This window comes from Platalea leucorodia, assembly GCF_965183815.1.
Source record: "Platalea leucorodia genome assembly, chromosome: 14".
Lineage (NCBI taxonomy): Eukaryota > Metazoa > Chordata > Aves > Pelecaniformes > Threskiornithidae > Platalea > Platalea leucorodia.
Window position 1 is genome coordinate 2836295 of NC_138836.1, and position 25692 is coordinate 2861986.

A 25692-nucleotide genomic window follows, 5' to 3' on the forward strand; every position below is an offset into this window, starting at 1 on the left:
CTCTCAAAGTTACAGTTGGTTTTCACATGTAAATATAAACTGGGGATCAAACTAGAGGGTTTTAACGCTATTAAAATCCAGACGTCCAGGTTTCTAACAGTGTCTCCTCTTAGCAAGACTGTTTTTATTGTAGAGCTTGTCCACACGTGAATAGTCATTAATAAGACAGAAGAAATAGATTGCTAGAATGAGTACGGTAGGAATCACTGGGTCTTTCACTTTTGGAAGTGCTAAAACCTGAAGCGCTGGCAGGGATCAGCATTTTTGCAAATGGGGCTTTGTAGTTCCAAACCCCGTCAGTAGCTGGGTTACTGCTCCCATCTGAGTGGCATTACAGTCCAGCTCCTGGAGAAGTTATATTTATAGACAATATATTAAAAACAGTTGTTTACCTTCCTGCTTAATTAAAACTTTTCTCTGTGAAGGCTATATCTCCCCAGTCTGCCTTACCCACGGATAGTGTTTCTCCATGGAAAGATCAGGGAATACTTCTCTTCTTGCATCCAGAAGTTTTATGACTGCATTGAGGGGGGATTAATTTTGCATGCCTAGAGAACATCCTTCTGCTGTTGATTTCCAAAGGAAACCCATGGAGCAACGCGTGGGTTTATCTTGTTCGCTATTATTTCTACTGATATTTGTCTAGAACAACAGATCAAAACCCGTCAGCGTCTTTTCTCTGTATACCCAGGTGGTGTTTTAAGAAGCCTGGAGAGCAGGCTGCCATTTCCCCCCAAAACAGTAATGTCAATAGCTTCTGTCAGCAAATAAAACCGGATTTGTTGGATGTCTCCCGGGCTTTGATACCATCCATCCTGCTAGCATCAATCACCCTGTCTGAAGCAGTAATCATCCCCTGCCACTCTCTGTTCCGTGTGCGGGAAGCACCAGGTCTAGAATTAAACGCGTGGAGGCTCCTGTTCCTGGTGCAGGTGTAAATCAGGAGCTGACTCCCCAGGAGCTGTGTCTCTCCTGGCTTACACCAAAGGAAATAAGCTCAGGATCAGGTACCCAGCACCAGTCAGGCTTGACTCCTTAAGCTCTGCACAAGGAATAATTTCGGAGGCTCCTGCGCGGATTGCAGAGCCTAATGACGGCTGGAGAAGAGCATTCAGGATCAGAGACCGGAGCTGGACTGACAGCAGTCTTGATTCAGCGAGAGCCCAACGTCACTCCAGCAGCTCGGCTGCTCGCCGACACGTCCCCTTGTGATCTGTAGGAGCAGAGCTTAGTCCATCGCTGTGCCTCTTCAGTGCCACCTTTTCTCTGCTGACAGAGGGCCCCCATTACATTTAATTTGTCGGTGACTCTTGAAACCAGCATCATTAACCGGGCTGGAGTCGCCGGAGTGATTCCGTGTGTGGCAAGAAGCCATTAGCTGGTCTGGGCTATTAGCCACGGCTACACTTGAGCTGGCGACCCACAAGGAAAGGCCTTTAGGCCAGCCTCAGATCACTGAACCAGGCAACTTAATGCACGAGGTGGGTGTCCTAAACGATGTGAAATCATGCATTTGCTCGTTAGGTGCATATTGTACAGGCTGCTCGCGCTTAATAACCAGCACGAATGAGGCCATTTCCCTTAACTTCTCTGGCCGGCGTGGGCTGTCCAGAATACCCCAGGAGAAATGCCCATCATCTGCAGAGAAATCCTGTGGACCGAACCCTTACCTTTCCTCTCTTCTTTGCGTGTTTTGCAGCTTTTCAAAGGCAAGTTTTTTGTCTGCCAGGGGGAGGACACCAGAAACATCACAAATAAATCGGATTGTACAGAAGCAAGCTACAAATGGGTCCGGCACAAGTATAATTTTGATAATCTCGGCCAGGTATTAATAGAATGGTAATCTGCTTCTTTGCTCCTTTACCTTCCTTGACTTAAAACCTGTGCATTATTATCCCATGGGATTTTCTTACAGGGCACTACCAGTCGCAGTAAATATTCAGTTCACATACACAGCATTCTGTCTCTGTAAATCCCAAAGGTAGTGTTTCCAAGCAGGCATACATTTCTTTTCGGAACAGAACAAGCACATGTGGCTTCGTGGAGTACTTAATTGCTTCACTGCTACATAACAAACCAAATATATCTTGCAGAAGGGCTTGTCTAATAGAGCCGGACACTTCCAACCACCTCTGCAACACAGCCTTATTTTAGCAGCATGGTAAGGACTAATTAGTTGGGAGCAGTAGAGACCTGGAGGGTGGAAATGAAACTCCTTTTGTCTTCGGCTTTGTGGTTTCCAAATTAGCACTCATTGCTGAACTGGGCGCTGACATCGATAGGTTTTTGCTGCCAGGAGAAACTTTGGGCATCAAAGTGTCCTATTATCAGACAGGTAATGATAATCTCCAGACAGGAAAGGGCGAAGAGGAGTAAAATGTTACAGGTAAAAGAGCTGTAGTGCAACTCTGTCTAACTTTTTTTCCATGTATTTCTAGGCCCTGATGTCTCTCTTTGTTCTGGCCTCCAAGGACGGGTGGGTGGATATCATGTACGATGGCTTAGATGCTGTGGGAGTTGACCAGCAGGTACGTGCTCTAGCAGAGCTGTCAGAAACGGGTTGTCAAAGGTCGCACGTTTTGGCTCTTGTTTTGCAAAATCCTGTTGGCTTCCGCAGCCAGATGGGGTTGTGGGGCTGGGATCGAGGGAGCCGTTTAGCCCAACGCCTGGGGCGCGACAAGGAGTCCAGTGAGAAGTCTGGATTGGGACCTAGCCTTTTCCCTACAGATTTTGCAACACGACTGGTGTGACTAGCGTTAGGAGAACTGCAGCTATCGAAGAACGGTTTGACTTTAAGCAATTTGGACATTTCAGGAGAAAAGAAGTGCTTTGTGTAGGTACAGTTTTTCAGTGAGGGACTTACAATAGCTGCAAAGGATGGTGCTGTCCTGCTGCTGGCAGAACAGAGGCGGCTCTTCTGTCCTCAACGTGCTTTGTGTTTCGGGAGCATTCAGTTAAAATGTCTCAGAGGGCTCTAATTTTCAGGAAGAGCAGAGCGCACCGAGCTGCCTCAAAGGGGCACCCACGGGTTTTGTGGATGGGGCAGCTCTATCAATTTGCTCCCTCTTTTTTTTTTTTTTTTTGAGGTTCAGTTGATATTTGCCTTCCTCCTCTTTGCAGCCAGTCATGAACTACAACCCGTGGATGCTCCTCTACTTCATCTCCTTCCTGCTGATCGTGGCCTTCTTCGTCCTCAACATGTTCGTGGGGGTGGTGGTGGAGAATTTCCACAAGTGTCGGCAGCACCAGGAGGAGGAAGAAGCCAAGAGGCGGGAGGAGAAGAGGCTTCGCCGGCTGGAGAAAAAGAGAAGGAGTAAGGAGAAACAGATGGCTGGTCGGTAGTCTTTCCACATCTTTCTGAGTCCTGCTTGACCTTGACCACACGATCCCCTCCTCCCTCCTCCCTCCCCTCCCTGCCTCGCGTCTGGTGATCATTCTTCTCCCAAAAGCATGTCCAGCTATAAAATTTGCATGAAGGAAGTAGTGTCGTCCTAGGCTGAGCAAGGAGCCATGGAAGCCTTTTTAATGGCTGCATGATTTGCAATGACTTTTTCGTTAGAGGTAATTTAAATTAAAATATAATAATAATCAGACCTGGAGCTTCTTGGATAGCAGAGCTCAGTGTTACACAAATAGTGACAACTGCAAAGATCAGCAGTGCCGGATGGCACCATAAATCTTCTGAGTCATGAGCACTGTTGCTGATAACTGGATCCACTATTTGGTTTATTACAGCCTTGTAATGCCACAGTGATGTTACCTGTCCCATTTATCAAGCAGGTTTATTTATTGGCACAGTAACACCACTGCTATTCAAGAGTGTAATAAAATAATGGAGCCATCGCATTCTAGTAATGCTTAAAAACTCCTTAGAGAAACATATCAATGCATTTGCTTGAGAAATACAGATTAGAAAAAAAAAAAAAAGCAGTTGAGGAGAGTAACTAACTAGACGACATAGCACTGATGCAAATTGAACCAAACTCCAAACTGGATGCGCAAGCTTGCAGCCCTGCCTAGAGAAGGCTTTACAGGTGAAAGGAGGTTAGCCCTCCGCTCTGCTAAAAGTCTCCAACCTGACGTTTGTCTTTTAGTCTTTTTTTTCTTTTAATTTCGTCGAATAAGTAAGAAGTAAGTCAGCCAGAGGCCGCAGGTCGGAGGTACTTTTCTTCTCGCATGCTCTCTCTTCTGACTGAACTTTCTCCGTTGCCCTTCGTGTCCATGGCCTCACGCTTTCCCTCCCCGGTCAGTCCGCCTGCTGCTCTCGCCGTGTCCCCTTTCACATCTCTTCTCTATCTTTGACAGACTTCAGTACTGTTTAAGAGGCTGTCTGATCAGGCGCTTGTTCCGAAAGCTGGTAATATTAAGTCTGTTTTATATTTTTTAATAGTCTAAGAGGTGTTTAATAGCTGTGACAGGCTTAATCGTGCAACCGCGTACCACAACGGTGTCTCAGCCTCTCTCTGTTCCGCACTTACCCAGCGCTTTCCTTTGGTCACATCTTTAAGTCCCATGAGCTTCACAGGCTTTGTAACCAATAGGAGGTATCACACCAGCCTTTGGACATCAAACTTTGGTTTATCCCGAGAGCCTGGCTTCCCCGATGGCCAGTGGAAAGCTGGAGGCTTCCCTCAAGAGTGGTGGAGGACACGTTAGACTGTTCTCAGTTAAGTGGGATACAGATGGAAAGAATTTTTTTTTGTTTTTTTTTATATAAAGGAAATGCCTAGAAAGCTCTTTCGGTCAGTCCAAGTTCCCAAACACAGTTTCAGGCTGATGAGTTAGAAAATGTTTTTAAAGGCTGGATAGAAAGATCCCTATTTAAAGTTGCAGTTTTGGAAAGCAGACATTTCTGTAGAAGAAAAATAGATGTTTAGTTATTATTAATGACCTTATTTATAATGCTAAGGAACTCAACGAAGAAAAGATGTAAGTCTGGGCAATTTCCCAGCAGGAAGGAATCACAAACCATCCTTGGAGATGTAGTTATTCATTCAGTCCTATGAAATGCCTAATTAAAGAGGCAATAAACAGCTATTTTACCGAGGATCAAATATTGCTGAGTATTCAATCGCCATAAAAACCTTTCAAGAGCAAAGTACGAAGCCCTCCAAATCGCTTCAGAACAGTTTTCCCAATTCGCGTTCAGTGAAACGTTGCTTTTAATTGACCATGTCAGCTTTGCCCTCGGGGGCAACAGATGTCATTGCTTAACTTCATTCTGCATGGTGGGAACTTGCAGATGATACCAAGGCTAGGGCTTTGATTATGCCAGCAACTGCATGGGGGTTTCTTTCAGCTGGGCACGTCCAAGCCAAACTAGGGAGGTCAGACATAGCCAGACGTAGACACCTAACCGGTTGCAGAGTCATTTTTGATTGTAGACTCTTCAAATGCATTTACCCGATTGGACATCTGAAAACCAGAAAAGCACGTGAGACCCCAGCTCGGTGAGGTGTAGGCAGATGCAGGATGGTCGCTGTAAGGTGCGCTGGCCCAGCAGGATAGGTACAAAGTCCATCCTTCAGAAGTGTCTTCTCCTTCATCATCGTCAAGCGAGGGGGTTCTCAGGGATCTCTTGGGCTTCCACCTGTGCACGTGGGAGAAGCACAAGAGCCCTTCCTTTTTCACAATGACCCAACCCTTCATGAGGCACAAGGAGAGGATCCCGCAAGGAAACGTTCCCGGTAGAGGCAATGGAGAGCCTGAGAGCTGTAGGGTCCTCTGAAGGGGAAGGGAAGTCTTGCCGTGTGTCCTGCCGGGTCATTAATGCCGTTTCGTTCTTTTAGATCTAATGCTGGATGATGTATTAATGGAGAGCTCAGCCAGTGCAGTGCAAGGTACTGGGAAGTCGGCACGTCTCGTCCCACTTGAATGGCAGTGCTGTGTCACTAACGGCTGGCCACCGCTGCTGTGAGGCATCCCACTAAACCTCGTGTGTGGTGCAAAGCTCGTTTGCTTACTTCATGGCACACGCATATCATTCTGAACTGCAGGTCTGCAGACCTGGCTCAGGACTGACACTTGCAAACCCTTAATTTACCCCTCGATCATGTTATGTTCTTCAGTATTTTTTTTTTCTGGTTTTCATTAAGACACTGTCAGACTTTTCATGGCTTTTTTTTTTTCCTCCTTTTTTTTGTTTTTGTTTTTTCTTAGAGAATAATGACTGGACTGTGAAATGGGTCCTTTATTGTGTACTCTAGCTTTCTAACCACCAACTTAGGAGTCTCCGAATAATTTGCAGGAGTGTCTCTGGAAGGCAGGCGGTCTCGCTTAGGGAGGTTATTTCAGTATTTCTCTAGCCCTTGCTCATTGCTCCACAAACGCTGTGCTTCAGGGAGGCACAGTATTTTTTCAGCAGGGTAAAATTCAGTATAGTGCAGAGCCTCAGCGCTTTAACGGAGAGATCAGCCCCACGCCAACCCTCAGCATGGACGTGGGATTTAGCCGTTGTGCTGCCCAGCTTGTAAATTCTTCGTATTGATTGAGAGTCGCTTGACCCATGAGGCATCTTGTGAATTAAAAGAAATAAAGATGCCACCTCCAAGCCTTTCCAGGTCCTAGTGGGGACGGACCAGCTGGGGATGGACCCCACTGCGGGGGTCTGAGCTGGCCACCCCGAGCAGGGCTCGCTCGCGCCTCCCTTTCCCGCCCCCCCTTGCCAGGACTCTGCTCAGGGCTGCAAATCTGTCCCTTGCTCTTTTTATTTTTAGGAGAAGCTTTGATCTGGCAAGCGTTTTGTTTAATTCATAACTTAAGAATATTAGCCTGAATAATTAAAGAGGCGCCAACATAGAAACAAATATAGCAGTAATTTTTGACAAAATAATATGCTAGGAAAATTGTGCCATTAAAACTCTCACCTGTGAACAAGCTTCCACTCCTTGAGATGGGAGCGGGGCTCCATCCATCCCTCACATATTTCAGGGAGTTTTGATTAAATAAAAATTGCAAGGTGAGGGCTATCGGCTTTCCCTGCAGAGGATAACTCGGGGCGACCGAGGTTCCTACCTTATATTTCTAAGGCTTTGTTGGAAGTTATCACAACATGCTTTAATAAATCCTGAATCTCCTTCCCATTACCATTCCTGATATTTTTATTTCTTTGCCTTCATTCTTGCTCTTCTTGGTAGGCCTCCTGTCCTCTCCCGCGAACCAGGGGCGGCACGAGGGGGGGTCTTGTCACTGGGTTTGGGGGCCTGTTTATTTTTTCTTCTTTTTATTTGCTTGTGACTTCTCTCCTGCTCCTACAGAGCTACATCACGCTGTCTTACTTTATTTTATTTTTAAGGCATTGAACTCATTCTAAACCCTTCCGTTATCCCGCACAGGCTCAGAAAGACTCTTAGAGTTTGCCTTTAAAACGCGTGCAATTGTCAGGTCTGTGCTTTGTGTTTCCTTTTGTTGCCTTTTCTTTGGATCCAGTGGTAGTGAATGTGCCATGTGGCTCTTCAGGCACTTGGCACGAGGGAATAGAAAGGTTTTATTTCTGAACCTGACTGTTGGGGATATTAAGGGATCAGTCCCGGGTGCTGTAGATGAACCTCCTGTGGTTCAACGAGAAATCTGGAGTTGTGACCCCAAAGCTTCCACGCATCTCTGCACTTACAGAGGGCTTCTTTTCTCTTTCTGTGAAGCTAAGATGGAGTATTGTGTGTGCGTGCTGCTGCCTGGTGCTGAGTGAGATATTATAATTTTATTTTTTCCTTTTTTTTTTTTTTTCCAAGTCTACATTCTATCACAACTGGAATCTTCTCAGTGGAAATAACTTATCATTTTCCATTTTGCCTTTTTTTTTTTTTTTAATAAATCCATTCAGTACAATAAAAGCCAAGTAAAATGCTGTGTTTAAATAAAAAAAATTCCTTCAGTGCAAACTACTTTTTAACCTAATAATATTCTTAATACAGTTTGTAAATCCAGCTGCGTCACGGGCTCATTGCTCACTGGTTTGCCGCTGTCCTCCAGATATACTCTGACCTGCAAAGTAGTTAATTCCCTTATTATAGGAGAAGGAAGAAGCTGGAGGAGACGGTAATGGAATTGTCCCACTCTCGTGAATTCCAATTTCCCGTGCCCACGCACCTCTGGCTCGAAAGCCACCTCGGGGAAAGTGGCAATTTCTCTCTTGACAGGGCTATATTCGGAGGCAGACGCTATTCGGAGATATTTTGGAGCTGCGTGCCCAGCCCAATTCCCCCTGAAAAAATGCAGTTAACGGGAAGAGAGCGGCCCCGGCCCCATCTCCGGCAGCACCGGCAGAGACCGGCCGAGCCCTGGGACCCTCGGGGAGCTGGCAGTGGCACTGCCCAGCGAAACCAGGGGTGCCTCCAGCGCTGCTCTGCTGGTCCCTGGTGCCGTTTCGCAGGTCACGTCCTAGAGCTGTCAGACGAACAGCGGCACGGGGCTTAACGCCCCAAACCTGGGCTGTGATCGCCGAAGGGAGAAGTTGGAGCAGGCTTAGGAATGGGAAATGTTTTTCCTGCAACAGCAATGGTCATTGCCTTTCCAAACGGGCAGGAGAGGACGGCGATGAGTTTGGCTACCCCAGGACACAGGCTGGGGCTGCCGTGCTCTGCCTCCCAGCCCTCGTCAAGGGGATCAATTATAATCCCGCAGGATGATGCCAAGAAGAGTACAGAATGTCTGCTTGGGAAACAACTTGAGTTGAGAGCCCGTAAAAGTGATAAATTAAAACTGAGTGCCCCCCATGCCAGGCACCCGCTTCCCGTGCCGGCGCGGTCCCCTTAGACCACCACCACCCAGGAGGAACGGGCAGCGGGACTGTCCCAGGCCAGCTCTCAACCAGCTGCAAAATCTCCTTCCCACCTGGGTTAGGAGGAGATTGCTCAGGCTCCACTGTCTGAGCTGATTTTCTGCAGTGTAATAATATCTAAACTTGAGCCACTTCTCCCTCGCCCCCGCTCCTGGCCTCCAGCCACGGTGAAGCAGCTCGATTTACACCCTGTTTACCAGCCTGATGTCCTGTAGTGGGCTTTTGCTGTATTTCCCCATCTTCTCACGTTCTCATTCTGCCAATTCTTTTGTTCATTTGCTCTCCTCCTCTTTTCCTTAACGCCATGTGTGCCGGGAAGCCAAGTTAACCTTTCCAGTAATAACCAAGACTAACCCAGAGCTCTTGTTGTTCTTGACACAGTGTATTGTAACAGTACAGTAATGTGGTGTTGTGTTAGTTGTGAAGTTCACCACCTGGAGTTTAACAGATGTCTGTATTTCCCAAGATGTTGGTATTGTTTAGATCTTTACTGCAATAATTAGAAATGATACTGTGTGACAGGGGGCACGGGCTTTGCACTTGGATGATTATACATGAGCAACACCCAACTTCTCTGCAGAACTGCGCAGGTCGGGTTAAATAAATGGTATTTATACAATAGCGAGACAATGGTTTATCTGTTCGGAAAGTTCCCTGCCCACCTTCACACAGTAGCTGTTTATCTATAGTCCTCGGACAGCATGCCAGCTTGCGTGGTTCATCTCACGGTAACGTCTGTATTGCACTAATACGCATGGCCGGCATGCGGCGAGCGGTGAGGCGAGCGGTGGCATGATTCATGGACAGGGTTGACAAATCCTCTCTTGACAAAGTTAACGGGGGAGGATGAAACGTTTACTAACGGTAATTTTCTAAGGCTGCAAGTGCATCTGCAACGGCAGCATCCAGAGACGTTTGGCTGTGGAAACCTGGGGGCACGTGCTGGGCAAGGCGAAAAGGAGCTTTGGCGTTGGGGAGAGGGGGGACGCGGAGGGCGAGAGCCTCGGCAGCTACAGGAACAATTGGCGGCCCTGCCGATAAGGCCGTGCGCTGGCTGATCCAGGTGCAGGAGCCCTGCACAGGAGACGTTTTACAACCTCTCTCTAAATCCTCTCTCTGTTCTAACAGCGTCGGTGCTGTTCTGTAGGATTTGGAATTACCTGTCAATCAAAGCTCAGAAAAATTTGAATTCCAGTGTAATTATTCATAACTAAATCCACTGCAAGAAAAGGCAGAAACATGGACGTTTTTCTTTTTGAATGTGAATTATACATAAATGTAGAAGAAGTAAGTGATCCAATTACAATGGTGTTTCTTTCTGAGATGATAAGTTGGTTCATAAAAATAGGTCCTATTCCTAACCTAATTGTATTCAAACATTTTAGTTAATTTGCTACTCATAATTTAGCATAATGTGATCGAGATATCTTGACTTTATGGAGATTTATGCAGATTCTGAGATATCTGACAAAGTCTTATGAGTGAGTCAGCAGCTACCAGCCTGCTTTTTTGTAAGCACTCAATAGATTCAGCATGAAAATTCATTTTATAGACCTCTTCATCGATACCGTGCTTTAGCACTCAGGTACAGATCACCTAAAGCACACTGCAGATCAGAGAGTGAATATTAACAACACTGCCTTTCATTTGATGAGACTGAAGCAGAATTTTGGGTGTTCCAAACCCCTACAGAATAAAACTGCTGAGTGATTTGTCTCTCTGGTCCCTGGGCTGTAAGGGAAAGGTCTGTCTCTGGAAAAAACAAAACTTCTCTGATTTGTCAGGATCCTGTTATGAAGCACGGAGCACGTGAAACCATTAAATCTATGGGTTTGATTGCAATGTCATTGGCTATTGACAAAGTGAATTCTATTTCCAGGCCAAATTTAGTCTTCTAAAATTAGTATTCCCTGAGGGCAACCCAAACCTGTGCTTTGTGGCTTCATTCTGCCCAACTTTTTGCTCGGAATAATGTATCAAACTGTACATTTGCTCAGCAGCACTAAATATCAAGCCATGTAATTCTTACAGCTCAATAATTTTCATAACCAGTTGATCATCTAATTATGAGAGTAATATTATGCTCTGACATATTCAAGACAGTCCTTTCCACTTCAATCTGCATTATAATGCCTCCTTGAAAATTGTCCTGAATTATATACTCAGCCTTGGCATTTCCTCATTAGAGATTAGGTGAGTAAATGAGTTTATCTCTAGGAACATTCGGGGTCTAAAGAGCGTGTGTCATCCCTGAGGCAGCCGAACACGAGAATGAGTTGAACAGTGAAATCTGTACTTTGATAATCTTGTCTAAATGGAGGATCATTATTTTGTAATCGCTAAGGCTGACTGATCAGTTTTCCTTGGTATTTTTATGGGCCATTTTTCAGGGTTCTGACAGCCAAAGTGTTGAATTTTGTTCTCTCTACCGTTTCCTGCAAAGAACATAATATGACTGAATTACTTCTCTTTCAAAGACCAGCGCTAACTCAACGGCCTGTATTTTTAAGCCATTGTTAGTAAAATCTGTCCCTAACATCTGACCGTTAATTGGGCTTTTGGATACTTTGGGGGCTTTTAAGACCTTTTAATTTAAATTTAATTTAAATTTCCCTACAGGGAAAACATTCTTTAGCAGCACAATAGTCCCAGCTCACCTCATCCCTGATGCCATAAGGCTGAGTATAGCGCATGTCCCACTGAAGATGTTTAATGGATGTAAGATGACGGGAGCCCTGCTGTGTATTAAAAATGGTAACATGCCAGCAAGAAAAAAGGAAAAAAAAAAAAAAAAAAAGACAGCATGTTGCTGTAATCGGTCTAGAATTTATCATCTTTGGAGTTGGAAAGTGAGGGTGCATTGCCTTCAGAAAGACGCAGAGAAATGACTTGACGTGCCTCTCCGCTATCCTCCTCCCCGCTGCAGAAGCACAGTGTAAGCCCTACTATTCGGATTACTCCCGCTTCCGCCTCCTGATCCACCAGATGTGCACCAGCCACTACCTGGATTTGTTCATCACCGGAGTGATCGGCCTCAACGTGATCACCATGGCCATGGAGCACTACCAGCAGCCAAAGGTACCGGGACAGAGAGGGGGAACAGCGGGGAGGGACACGCTCAGCCGTGGTGGGATGTGCTGATGGGCAGAGTTAAGGCCAGTTTTGCTGTTAGGCCCCCATTCACCGTGCCCGACCTGGCCCTTCGCCCCGTGGCGCGTACCCATCCTTCATCTGGCTTCCAGCTCGAACCATGGCTTTTGGCACCTGGATCCCGTTGCACCTCTCCCTTCTAGCTAAGTGCAAACGGACTGCTTTGAAAACAAGGATGGGAGCAGGTTTGTTTGGGTTGCTAGATGAGCTCGTCATTGAAATCTTCCATTTGACTTAGGATTGCCACCAAAAATAAGGAGAAAAAGGAAAAAGCATGGAAGAATTTGTGAAATGTTTCTTTTTGCAAAGTTTCTCCTAAATCCCCAATGTCCCATAGGGCCCAGTTTTCACAGGCCCTAGATTCCATGCTCGTCCTTAAAATACATTTTAATATATTAGTGTGCTAAGTTCCTGGGTCTTTGTCATATTCTGAAAATAAAAACAGCCTGTCCTGGGATGTCAGGTCTCTTGTGCGTAAGAATGAAATGGAAATAGCTGCCTTTGCCATATAACTTGTACTTATTTTTATTAGCCACTTTCAGAATGAATAAATATAACACGCAATAGGAGGAAATATTCTTTAAGACTAGACAGGACTTGAATACTTAATGTAAAAAACCCCAAACAACTAAGACATGCAAGCCAGGGGAAAAATATCCTCCAGCCTATCATAAAGAAGCCAAAAAGTGAAAGGGCACAAGCCCAATTTATTCTTTCTGTTCAGGTCACCTTTAAATACCCTGGAAGGCTCATTGCATGATTCAGTCATTTGGTGATGAAAAAGGTTGTTGGCTAAGGAGCCCGTATTGGAATCGCTCTAGGGCATGCGTCTTACCGCAGTCGTTTTGCAGCTACATTTTCTCTTGTATTATAAAAACGTTGGGCAGGCTTTTGTTTTTAATTTTCTTTAGGAAAATAACATTTTGTCTCTAAGCCTCTGGTATGCAGCATCTGGGTAATAACTGCAAGCTTGGGCTGTGCTGAGATGACAGCTCTGTTAGAGCCATGCACATGCTTGAGAGCCCTGCTGAATCAGGGCCCCAAAATCACTCTGCTCTGGGTAACTGGTGGCTGAGATCCTGCAGATATTTAAACCGCTGAATGTACCAGAGGGCTTCACATCCAATCTGACGATTGCTTGGCGTGTCGGTGCTGAAAGGGGTCGGTGGTGGGATACCCTGGGATGCCCTGTGGATGAGATCCCAGCCGGCGATGCCGCGGCTGCCCATAGAGAGGAGGGGCTGCGGTGCGCGTAGAGGTGGTTCGAGCACAGAGCTGCTGGGCAGAATCTGTTTTTGCCAAATAAATATGCTCGTTTGCTGGCAGAGCCCAGGTCCCCTGCAGTGGGACAGTAGGCTCGTTCGGAGCCACGCTTCCTTTGGCACCGGGGCTCGTGCTTCTTGGGCAGGTGAGGTGGTTTTTGTCCGTGGATGCTTGAAGCTGAACTGTAGCGCGAAGGCAGAGTGCATGGCTTAAATTCCCTCTACTGCGATTCCTCCTGCTCGGGGATCAGCAAATCTTGTTTTTGGTGTGAGAGCGCTCTGTTGCCATCTCCCACATTCCCTAACGGCGCTCTGGACACAGTTAATACCATCCCATTTGATGGACGTTATTTAAGAGGCCACGCAGGATGCTGCTACCACAGCGCTCCTCCACGAGCAGGACTTTTGGGATGAACTAATCTCGGACGTGGCTTAATGCCCGACTGTGCAGGAGCTGTCCCGGCCAGGAGGCACCTGTAGTTAATGGCCAGGCTGTGACACCTGCAGAGGGAAGGGTGGGCAGAGGAAAACCCGAGGCACCGGCTCCTGCTGGCATGCCATCCCTCTCTTCTGCTCCTTGCCAAAAGCTCAAGGTGAGGAGTAAATGACAGGCTGTCACAAAGAAGCCGTTTGGCCAGCGCTTGCACAGTCCGGGCCAGCCCACGGCTCTTGCAGCGCTGCACAAATAAGCAAGTGGGATGAAATTCAGCTTTCTGCTGAGAGCACGAGGGTTTTTGCACTGCTGACACCTGCAAATGCAGCAGCTCTCGCCACTCGCCCAGGCGATCCCAGCCGGGGCTGTGCTGCTGCCGTGGGGTTTGAGTCGCGCCGTGGGTTTGTGTCAGCCCCTCCTGTGAGTTATAGCAGCTGGGCTGGGGGCAGGCAGAAATGCAGTCTGGGCACTCCCTGAAGGACTGGGACTTCTCCCTGGGACATCTGTCATCAGAGAGACCCCACGGTTGGAGCCTTTTTTCTGTAGTTTGGAAATAAGTAACTGGTGAAAGAAGAGGGCAGGTTTGCAGGCAGCAAAGCCCCTCAGCAGAGCTAGCATCTAACCTCGGTCCTGTGTCCACATCCCAGGTTCTTGACGAAGCCCTGAAGATTTGCAATTACATCTTCACCGTTATCTTTGTCCTGGAGTCTGTTTTCAAGCTTATCGCCTTTGGGTTTCGTCGCTTCTTCCAAGACAGGTAACAAAAGCTCCATCGCGGTTGCGGGGGCAGGAGCAGGTTTCTGGAGACAGCTGCCCAAATTCAGTGTCCTGGACCCTGATGCTCTTCCCGGTGACGTCAGTCTGACACGTGTGAACGCTTTTTGGTGTGACTGATTGAAGCCAGGGTCGGTGGACGCTTGGGATGTGAGCTGGAGAAAGGATCGTGCGTGCCAAGGAGGGTGATTGCACCGCTTTGGCCCTTGGGGGTGGACAAAATAGGAGCGAGCCTCACACCGAGCGGCTGGTTCTCTTCTCACACCATTGCGTGTCCATGTAATCAAGAGGACCTGGTGAAGTGACAAAATTTATGCCAGGAGAAAGAATCTGGTCCTGAGTGGAAGTGAAAGAGAAAAGGGACCTCTTTTTAAGCAGATGCTGAGCAGCAGATGAAATTGCTTCTTTTTCTAGATTTTCACTCTTTCACCTCACAAATACAGATTTTTTATCCTTGGTGACTCTTTCTCCACCCATTTTTGCCTCCTTCAATGTTAATACCAAGAGTGCCGGCACTGAGCACGACTCGACACGACCCCTTCAGCAGCCGGGGGATGGTTCCACCCCTCTCCCCACGTTTCGGGTGTCCGTGCTGGGATTACGCCGCTCTCCGACCTGGCACGAATCCTTGCGGTCTTTCCTTCGCCCAGCGGGATTTTTGGTGCAAGGACTGGACACGGGGTCCGGTTCTTTCTCGGGCAGATCTCACGCTGAGGTCCACGAGTGTCGTGTCTAGAAGCGGCCGGACAGGTACCGCAGCGTCTCCCCTGAGGTCTGCAGCCTCTGGGTCGAAAACTGCCCAGCTTTTGTTTCTGTTTCCCCTCAGTCAAGAATATCTTTGGAATTGGCTGATTTTCTAATGAGATGCATTAGTTATAATGATTTCATAACATAACTGCTTTTGTATAATACCCTCAGAAAAATGCTGCAGATTCATTTCAGTGCTAGAACCATTGAAATGACTGGAATTCGTGTGAAACAAGCTACCTCCCCTTGCCAGCTTCTTAGTAGACGTTAAACTTCATTTTGTGTTGTCTCCAGATGGAACCAATTAGATCTGGCAATCGTGCTGCTGTCTATCATGGGCATCACTTTGGAAGAGATTGAGGTGAACGCTTCGCTACCAATTAACCCCACTATTATCCGAATCATGAGGGTTCTCAGGATTGCTCGAGGTGAGACGAATAATGCCTAATTGACTTGTGTTTGAGGTGCAGGGTCCCCTCCAGGAGAGAGTTAAGCATTGGGAAACGGTTCTGGGGCACATCCCCATCACGATGGGGATAGTTCTGGCATCAACAGGCTGTAAACAAATAAAAGAACAATGGGGGAAAATACTTGCGAGGAGCCAAAAAGCTGAGCCAACTGACCATGTGTTTCTATCTTAAGAGGACTTGAAGGCTGAGGACTTAAAATTAAAAATAAAGGAGAAATAGCTGTGGCTGTAACCGCCAGAGACGTACCTGGAAAAAATACGGCAGCCAAATCAAAGTCGTCTCTAACGGGGATTAGAGAACGCAAACTTGAGTTTGTTGGCTTTAAAAGACAAGCATCTAATAAATTTAATTTCCCGTGGGACTTTACATCTCACCACTTGGTGACAAAGCATGCCTCGTCACTCTGCATCCATCTGTCCCCTCAGACTTGTAACGACACCTACCTGAGTTGGGAGCCAGCTTCTTCAGGGCCCGATTTTTCAGAACAGGGAGATCTCAGGGCCAAATGATGAAGACGTAAAAAGTGAGTGCTCAGGCCCTTAATAAAGTACTCCCAGGCCCTCGTGAAGGGCAGTGTTGTGCTCTGAGGCATAATTGCTGTGATTGCGGCCCTCATCTAAGCAAAGAAGGAACTGGAGGAGAAATGAAATGATGCTTTGTCTCAAGGGGGAAAAAAAGTGTTTTTCCCGTGCATTGGATCCCTTTCAGAATTAAAAATACATGCGTTTTCCAATTGGAAATGCAGCCTTCTGGAAGAGATGTGTAAATCAGCTCCTCAGTGAGTGAATCATGTATGAAAGTGGGTAGCCTATGGAAGTGGGAAAGTAGCCCCGGGGCTGGGAAAGTAACTGCTCACGATAACCAGAAGCAGAAGGAGATGGGTCCAACACAGATAAAGTGGGGAAAGGAAAAGCCAGGCAGAACGATGACACTTTCCCCAAGTCTCAGGATAGATGCTGCTGCTATTCACAGGATTTTAACAGTATCCAAGCAACCAGGAGCGATGCAAAAAGGCCAGGGACTATAGCAGCTAATGGAGAACACTTGACGTGATTTCACATTTCTCTTCCTATAATCTGTGGCTCCTGGGAGAGAGACTGAGTTTGTGCCTCCATGCTAACGCTGCCGTTACCATATTACGAACGTGTTTTCCGCAGTGTTGAAGTTGCTGAAGATGGCTGTAGGGATGAGAGCCCTGTTGGACACCGTGATGCAAGCGCTGCCACAGGTAACCCACTGCCATATCAAACCAGATCTCTGGCCCAGAGCTAATTTCCTATTGCAGAGGAATGCTAATCGTTTTATCTTTACTGTCATTAGAGAATCACATTTCCCTTCCGAAGCACAGTCTGAGATACAGTCCTCACATTGAGGTCATTTTTCCCCTGAAGCAATTTAAGTTTTGGATTAAAGAATACAGCAAGAAACAGGTCTGGAACAAAAAAATCAATGAATGTTCTTTTTTTGTGTTTTTTTCCCCCATTTCTTTTTCTCTTTCCAGGTGGGGAATCTGGGTCTTCTCTTCATGTTGTTGTTTTTCATATTTGCAGCTCTTGGAGTGGAGCTGTTTGGAGACCTTGGTGAGTCTTCCCCTGCCCCGTGCCGGTGGAAGGGGCGGGAGCGGCGCGCGAGCAGGGCTCTCACGGCTGTGCTTGGTCCCGCAGAGTGCGACGACACGCACCCCTGCGAGGGGCTGGGACGGCACGCCACCTTCAGAAACTTTGGGATGGCCTTTCTGACTCTCTTCCGAGTATCCACAGGAGACAACTGGAATGGGATAATGAAGGTAAGAGACCCACGGAAAATGAGTATTGCCTAGAATTGCTTAATTAGAAGCCATCCACTCTGCTCCAGACCGGTAACGATGCTCAGCCAGGACGCTCACGTCCTGCAGCGAGCTGGTCTCTTCATTCGGGCCCTGGGCAAAGGCCCTAATGCTGTTCCCTCCGCCCAGCAATGCGGTGCCTAGGGTTGCAGGCTCCTGGCATACCCCATATATTCCCTTTTTTGAACCTAAGAGAGCAACTTAAAAAGAACCGGAAAAAATAAAGGGACTCCTCTCTCAAGTAAAACATGAGTTCAGGTCAGTAACATGCATCAGTTTTATTTTTTCCTTAAAAGTCTCCAGTTACTATTATTATTGTTGTTGGTATTACTTTGTGGTTTTTTTTCTGGGAAAACCCAAGTTCCTGAGAGAGAGTCTCTCTTAAGGGACAGCCATAAAAGCACGCTATTGTGAAGAAATCTGGTCTCTGAATACACAGGGTGCTAGCTAGTCCCAAGGAATTGTTTCTTTGTCCGTTTGTAGCCCATGGTGAGTGTTAGGTGGCCAAAGTCTTAATGAGAGGGTGTGAACTTGAGGAAAGAGTGTCTGCCAGCCCAGCTGCTGTGGGATAGCTGGCGGGTTGTAGCTGCCCCCTGCCTTGCCCTGGATCCATCTGCCACACTCCTGTGTATTTGGTCTCTAACCCGGTAAAACAGCCTTTCCTTTAGGAGCAGCAGGGGCCATTTCCTCTGAGCCTGCTTGTGGTGACTAACGCCGAAACGTAAGGTTTTACTGGCAAGCATTTTGCCATTCTAGACATGAAATTTGGCCAGTCTTCTCGGTTTTCTTCATGAACGGAGAACCCATTGCAGCCAGATGACCAGACGGCAGGCCGAGGTCCGTGTTGGAACCTCTTCACATCCCTCCATCATTTCCCCCCTGTTTCCAGGACACGCTGCGAGACTGCGACCAGGAGTCCACCTGTTACAACACCGTCATTTCACCCATCTACTTCGTTTCCTTCGTGCTGACGGCCCAGTTTGTCCTGGTGAACGTGGTGATCGCCGTGCTCATGAAGCACTTGGAGGAGAGCAATAAGGAGGCTAAGGAGGAGGCAGAGCTCGAAGCAGAACTGGAGATGGAAATGAAGACAATCACTCCTGGCCAACACAGCCCCTCGGACATCTTTGCATGGACAGGCAGCGCTGGTGGAGAGAGACCCGGGAGCCCCCGAGGATATACCAGTCCCATGCAAATCAAGGTGGATTCTCAGCTCTCATTAGTTTACCCTACGGTGAGAATCTCGGTTGGAGGGTGAAGAGGGCTTGACCTGCATATTTGCTAGGGGCAGACATGCACGAGTCGGTAATGAAGGAGTGGGTGTACCGTACGTCCAGGGCTTGTATTCCTCGCTGTCTGCTGACTGACTGTTGCGTGGTGTGGGAACCAATGCTCCAGGGCAAAGACCCTAGGCAGCTCTCCAGACCACCTTGACGCATCTGTTCGGAGGTAGAGAGCTTTGCAATTTGTTCTGGATATGTGCCCAAGCCACCTAGTTCAGAGCTAACTCCAAATTTACTCTAATCCAGAGTTTGGGCTAGGTCCTTTGTGATAGCAAAAAGCATAACGTGTTTGCTTTTCTAATGCATACCATGAATCACAACATAAAAGAGAAATAAAACTTGGCTAATCTTTGCTTAAGTATTAAATTTGTTTTATGTAACCTCAATTTAAAATCCATCCCCACAATCAAGCTTGTAAGAAAAGATTATTTTAACAACAGAACAAACCAGAGGGGACTCAAACCTGAGCTCACCAGAACCGGTGGCAAAACTCCCACCGGCAGGAGCGGGGCCGGAGCAGGGCTGCAATGTGGTCGCTGCTACGAGCTGCGACGAGTCTCTCTAAAGCACGATTGCTGGATGAGGGAGGTGAGGTCAAGGCCCAGGCAGGTCCTTTGGGAGGGAACTGAACTGGAATTATACAAGAAAAATGGTCCAGCCTTTTTTTTTAGTCTTAGCTGATGGCAAATTGGGTTAAACTCCACACAGACCTCGCTAGCTTTTCTTACATCACGATTTCACAACAGCATGTCTTGGCTTCTGCCTGGGCTGGACTAATGAGTATTCTAATGCATGAAAAACTCATTTATGATCTTTAGTCCAAGGGTGGAAAAGAGTAAATCCCTGCTTAAGCTTTGTTTCAGTTCTTAAGCTACTGGAAATTTCTGGTGCCATTAGGAGTCACTGATGTCTGAGATGGAGTCCAAAGCTGCTCTTTGGCACAGGAAAAAGGAGTTCAGGGCAATATGGGGAAATCCAGACTCATTACGTCCTCTAGGAAGAAACAACATGTCCCAACTGTTGTTGTACATGTTAAGCAGAGTACTGGCAAGCTGTCCTCAGCGCTGTTGTCCTGCACCAGTCCTCACAGTGGCAAAGAGAGAAACTGCAAGACAAATCAGTGGGAAGGATACCCTCAGCTCTTCAGTCTCTTAAACCTGCCCTCTCTGAAGGTGGCTTTGCCAAGGGCTTATTCTAGTCATAATCTCCAGAGTGTGTTTCTTGCTCTTTCACTCAAACAGAAGCCTCAAAAACCTCTGGGAGATTTTATTCTGACTATTTATTCTCCCAGCCAAAATCTTCAGGAAAAATCTGATGCTTGAGCACGATAGCAGAGGAATACAACTCCCAGGACATGACCCTGCAAGGACAAGTGGTCAGCATGCTCTTTTGCTTGCCTGTTCCCCAGGATTTTTGCACTGTGTGCTGTTTGACTGTAACGACGGTCCTCATTTCATTGTATGTAGTAGGCGTTCCCTACGTGAAAGGTGCAACCCTTAAATTGCTCCCATGCTGCCTGCGAAAGCCAGACCCTGCTCTGTATAACCTCCCGTTGTCTGTGCTGTGGCCAGCTGGTTTGAAGTTGGCCAGGCCAACAGAGGCACCTCAACCCATGTCTGGCACGTGAATTAGTGACCTGACGTGTGTCCATCCTGGGCGTCTGCAGCTTTTATGGACAGGACGCTCAGCGTCTCTTCAAGTCAGGTTATTTTAATTTATGTGACCTCTGGATATGGATTTAGGTGTCAAATATTAGGTCTTGCTCAAAAACGTGGACAGTGGGTATAGAAACCTTACAGCAGTAGGGTCCTGTAGAAGCTCCCAGCACCAAGTATCCAGATGCTGCTATACCGGCCCCATTACACAGCTCAGATCCCAGGAGGAACCGGTCGTGTTTGCTGAGAGCGAGAATTGTCCCCGAGGAGGGCCCTGAGCGGGAGCAGCCACGATCCCGGGGCAGCCGGCGTCAGTCCCGTCTCTAGTAATGTCTGAGAAAGCTGTCACTGCTCACCGTGATATTACTGCACTGTTCTCTCTCCTCTCCTGCCTCACCTCTCCCGTCCCGTCGTTTCTGTTACTGCTATTCTCCCTGAACGTTTCCGTCTCCCCCCCCCTCTATTCTGTTTTTTTTTACCCTGTTGTTTGTTGGGTTTTATACACTGTCCGTTTTTTCTCTCTGTCTCTGTCCCTCGCTTTCTCTCGCTCTCTTTTTGGCTTGCTCTCTCCTTCTGCATGCTATACGCCACCCCTCCTAGGAAAGGCACTTGTTTGATACCATATCACTGCTGATCCAGGAATCTCTGGAAGGAGAGCTGAAGCTGATGGACAACCTGTCAGGCTCTGTGTGCCATCATTATGCCCTCCCAGCTCCCGAATATTACAACTCTGAGAACCAGGTTAATATTCCTAATTTCCTGCAAAGTCTCCATCCAAACTTGATTTGACTGAGACCTTTAATAGAGAGTTAAAGTTCTTTATGTGATGTAGTCACAGGGATTTTGAAGCATAAATCATTTTGGCTTTTTCTGTGAGAGTTGAGATAATATCTTGGTTTATGGTGTTGTATATCAATGCAAGAGGAAAAGTACAGGCTCTGAGTTTCCCTCTTCAACACAGTAAGAAGTTTTTCATTGGGATTTACTGTTCACGAGCGTTGTAGGGAAAAATGTACAAAATGCCGTCTTCATCCTTCAGTGGGGTTCCTGTATTTGGCTTCTTGCTCCCAACCAGGGCTGCGTGGCGATGTCAGGAGACATCTGCGGAGCCTGGAGTAGGGTGCGAGGTTTTGGCAGAGCGGAGCCTGAGCTGCTGGGGATCATAAAATGATCTCTGCGTTTTGTGCCTACTTACACTGCATGAAAATCCAGTTTCGAATGATTTTCCTAAAGAGGCTTCTTGCAAGTGGGTCATTGTAAACTAGATCCTCATCTCTGATCTAAACTGAATTTAGAAGGCAAGGCAGCCCTTAATGATGTACTTAAGTAATCGTGTGCTCCAGTGCTTTCTCGAACGAGGGCTGTAATACTTGTTTAAAATTAGTTCATTTACTTCTTAGAATAAAATACCTACTTTCTCAAGCGTGTTATTCTGTAGAGCAAATATTTTCCCTAAATCACAGCAGTGACCATAATAATAATTCAAGCATACCTATTTTTTCCTGCAGTTGGAATTGAGCAAAATTCCGTATTTCTTGATCTATTTTTTTTTTCCCTTTCTGGCTAAAAATAGCAGAAGTTTTCTTGTTAAATCAGTGTGCTTATTTATGAGCTCACTGACACTCTAAATTATCCAACTCGGTGGTTCATTAGAGGAAAGGAAGAAGCTTAGGTAAAATGAAATCCTACTGCAGGTCTTTATCTAGCGGGCTAACATGTCTCCCTCCGATTGCTGCGTCTCACTTTCCAGATTGAGGTCTATTAAGCTGTAGGAAGTGGTTGCCTCTGAGAGTGGCCGGAGGAGTAGAGACGGTAGCTTTGGCGGGGAAGGCAGAGGGTCAGTATGAAACTCGGCGAGAGCTGGTTGGAAATTTTTGGTCACAACATTTTTCACCAGAAAGTGCTGCTGCAGCAAAAAAATGGGTTTGTTTTGACATTCTTTTAATGAAAAAATATAGCATTCCAGTTTGCAATGGCTTTTTCTTTTAAAATTTAAGCTATTTTTTTCCCTCTGTAATTAAAACCTGTATAAATCAGTTGAATGTTTCCAACAAAATGTTTTGATGGCTTCAAACTCAATTTCGGGAGAGGGGAGGCTGAGGGGCGGTGATGTTTTGTTTACATTTTGGCTTTTCTGTTCACACCATTTGTCATGTTCTCAGGCAAGTCAGGAATTCAGAGCAGCGCTGGGACTTGCTGAAAGCAACCTGATTAATAGCAGCTCCCAGCGGAGCAGCTCTATCAGGCAGGAGCTGCTGGTGCCCACCATGCTCCAGCACAGCCTCTCCCCATGTGCTTGGGCTCCAGTCGGTGCCTTGAATCCGCCCCCCTTAGGGATCACCGGCCTCGCGTTGGCAGCGATGCTTTTTTGGGGAGCCCGGTATGAAATCAGGAGCTCCTCCAAAGCGTCTCTCTCATCCATTGCCAGCAGACGACTGTGTTAGGGGAGATATCAAACCCAAGGTTAGATGAGAGGAGCCCGACCCTCTTCCTTATCTCAGCTGAAGTTTTGAGCCTCTCGAGGGTCACTCATCACGGGGTTTATTTCGCCCCACCGATGCCATTTCTAAGAGTGAGAAAATCCAGCCCTCTGACAACTGAAGTGCAACAGATCTGGGCCTCTGTGGTTTCTCTTGGAAGATATGTTGCTGTTGAAAGACTTTTCAAGCATAGAGGATAGGAAAAAAAAATGCAGTGAGAAACGAAAAGGAAGCACCTGGGACTTGTCCAGACCAGGAGGCCCCTGCAAGAGCGAGCCCGGTCTGTGGGCTGCCCGCGGGAATGCTGTCCCCAGTGCCGCTCTCCCACCGCCGCGGGCACCAGCTTCAGACACGTACCCGAGGCGGGGATCTGGGGAGGGCTGAGCCTGCACGGCAGGGCAAGCATCCCTCCTCGCGGTGCCGGGCAGCAGGGATGCTGCTCCAGGGGAGATGCTGCAGTCAGCTTTTTCCCTTTTCTATCCAAAACCTGAAGTGACATTTCACATTTCTTATAAAGAGAGCTCTGTGTCTAGGGAGAGAGCTTCATCAATATTTTGATACAGGTTTTTATCAATTACTTGAATGCCTCCAGCGGGGATGCGTTCGTGCAGTGCGGCACCTATTCCCAGCTCGGGTTTGCTCAGGGTCGGAGGAGGCTGTTGGGGGCCGGGGCTGGGGTGGCATTTGGGGGCTGGAAGACGCGGGCGGTTCTTCTAGTAGGACAGTTTTTGGTGCTTACCCAGGCACTGGAGGCTCTTTAGCAGGCCAAAACCCACTGAAGTCACCCAGAAGGCACTCGCTGGCCTTTGCAGATTTTGAATCAAGCCTTAAGTTTCTCCCCATCCCCAATTAGCCATTAGGAAGTTAATGGTAGTCCCACCTGCCTCTCGGGGAAGGGGAGGTCCCCGTAGCCTCCCCGGAGCGCAAGGAGAGGCACGCTCCGTACCCCACCTGCAAAATGATTTTGGTGTTGGGGAATCTTTGGGGACTCAACCGAATTAGTTTAGAGGCCAAGAAAACAGCATGGTTATTGTGTAGGAACAGCTTCAGAGAAGTCAGAAGATCTTGAAGCCTCTTGTATTTGATCATAGCCAAGAGGATAAATATCTCTAGTATGAAAGTAATGTTACTTTTGCTTCTTCATCTAGACAGGAGAACAGCAAAATACAATGCTAGCATTAGTGTATGATTTTAAACTCCCTCCCAGCTCACTGGTAAGCATTAAGTACGAATGTCCCGCTCTTTTTTTTTCATTTCTTTGTTATATTTCATCTCTTTAACGTTCTGTCCCCAGTAACAATGTGCATGATGTAGCATCTCCCACTGGGGGGATATTGCTTTAGTGTCTAGAAGTATTTAGATTATGATATTTTTTTTTTTCTTTTCCTAAAGATTTGTGTCCTGGTTTCTTATGCTTGATCATCTCTCCCTTTAGATCCCTCTAGCTGAGATGGAGGCTCTGTCTCTGACGTCAGATATTCTCTCTGAAAAGTCCTGGTCCTTAGCTCTGACGGATGACTCTTTTCCTGATGATACTAACACACACTTACTTAATGCTCTGGAAAGCAATGTACATACACTGGTCGCTGTATAGTCTGATGTTTACAGGGTTCGAAATACTGCTTCCACCTCGCCACACCTGCCTAATGGCATTTTCAGTTCAAGCCCATTTCCAACTAGCACCAACCTTTCCCCTGAACAGGACGTTGTCCTTAATGCCATTAGGTCCTGGGCTGTTACCACTCTTGTCCACCAACTTGGCTCCTTGAGAGGAACAAGTATTTATTTCTATTTTTCCTTTGGTGTCTTATGTAAAAACAGTGTGTTTTCTACAAGTAAAACAAATAGTAAAAAAAAAATGCTTTGGAAAGCGTCAAGGTTGAAATTTCCTCCCCATCTGAAACAAATCAGCGATGCTGCGTGGAAGAGACACCCGTGAGCTAATGACTCATGTGTCCTCTGCCGAGGGTCATCTACAGCCTTTGGTTTGTAACGGATTTTTGTCTTTATGAACACAGGCACCACAAGGCTTTTTGCATGATTGGTGCCAGACTGTTTATTTTACAAATATCAGATGGGGATCTCTCCGAGATGCTGCTTGTTTTGTGAATTCTTACTAGCAGCCGTCCCAATGGGAAGAAAAAAAAAAAAAAAGTTTGGACTATTTTCTGTCTTTTTGAATGAAATAACCAGTATTTTGAACCCTGCCTTAACCATCTCCTCTTTGAAACATTAGACATTTTTAGCTGTGTAGCGGTCAAGTGCTTTTTTTCTGCTGTACAACAGACATAACTCCTCTTCCAACATTTTTGGATCATTCTTGTTTTCTTTGTTGTTGTTCATGTACCTGCCTTTGGATGTTTGTGTTGTTGATAGATTTTCTGCCATTCTAGTCGATTGTCATCCTAATTAGCACTTATTTGGGAAACACCTCTTAAACCGTGACAATATTTCCCATCATGCTTCATGGCATCACGTGCAAAAGATTTTGTAAACTCCGTTTAACATTTTGTATGGGACATTTTGTTTCAAAATCAGTCGGTCTGGAGCGCTGCCCTGAGGAGAGAGCCCTTCTAGCTTTGAATCAGATTAGACAAACCTGTGTGACAGCACAGCGAAGTCCCAAGGGTATAGCCAAGAGAGATGGGTTTTGTCCAAAAAAACCCCCAGAACCGGGTTGAACAAAGCATTTTGTGTATTTGTGTCAATACCAACAAAGTGTTTTGGCCAAAACAATTTCCCAAACTTCTGAAAAACTGCAAGCTTTCATTGAAATCTTTTCTAAATGCAATATTTTTTTCTACTGCATTTAGACACAGCTTTAGTTGAAAAAA

General features: G+C 46.8%; 1 protein-coding gene across 1 annotated transcript in view; it reads left to right on the plus strand.

The window, feature by feature from the left end:
* Positions 1 to 25692, plus strand: part of CACNA1G (calcium voltage-gated channel subunit alpha1 G) — a gene marked incomplete at its 3' end in the record, with an annotated part of 148389 nt that overhangs the window by 113399 nt on the left and 9298 nt on the right. Inside the window, exons 23-35 of the mRNA XM_082327130.1 lie at positions 1700 to 1825; positions 2439 to 2528; positions 3121 to 3313; positions 5790 to 5840; positions 11706 to 11857; positions 14272 to 14381; positions 15440 to 15573; positions 16773 to 16843; positions 17117 to 17195; positions 17280 to 17401; positions 18330 to 18674; positions 20979 to 21119; positions 24294 to 24428. Of these exons, the coding sequence (XP_082183256.1) occupies positions 1700 to 1825; positions 2439 to 2528; positions 3121 to 3313; positions 5790 to 5840; positions 11706 to 11857; positions 14272 to 14381; positions 15440 to 15573; positions 16773 to 16843; positions 17117 to 17195; positions 17280 to 17401; positions 18330 to 18674; positions 20979 to 21119; positions 24294 to 24428 (1749 nt within the window). The remainder of the gene's footprint in view (positions 1 to 1699; positions 1826 to 2438; positions 2529 to 3120; positions 3314 to 5789; positions 5841 to 11705; positions 11858 to 14271; positions 14382 to 15439; positions 15574 to 16772; positions 16844 to 17116; positions 17196 to 17279; positions 17402 to 18329; positions 18675 to 20978; positions 21120 to 24293; positions 24429 to 25692) is intronic.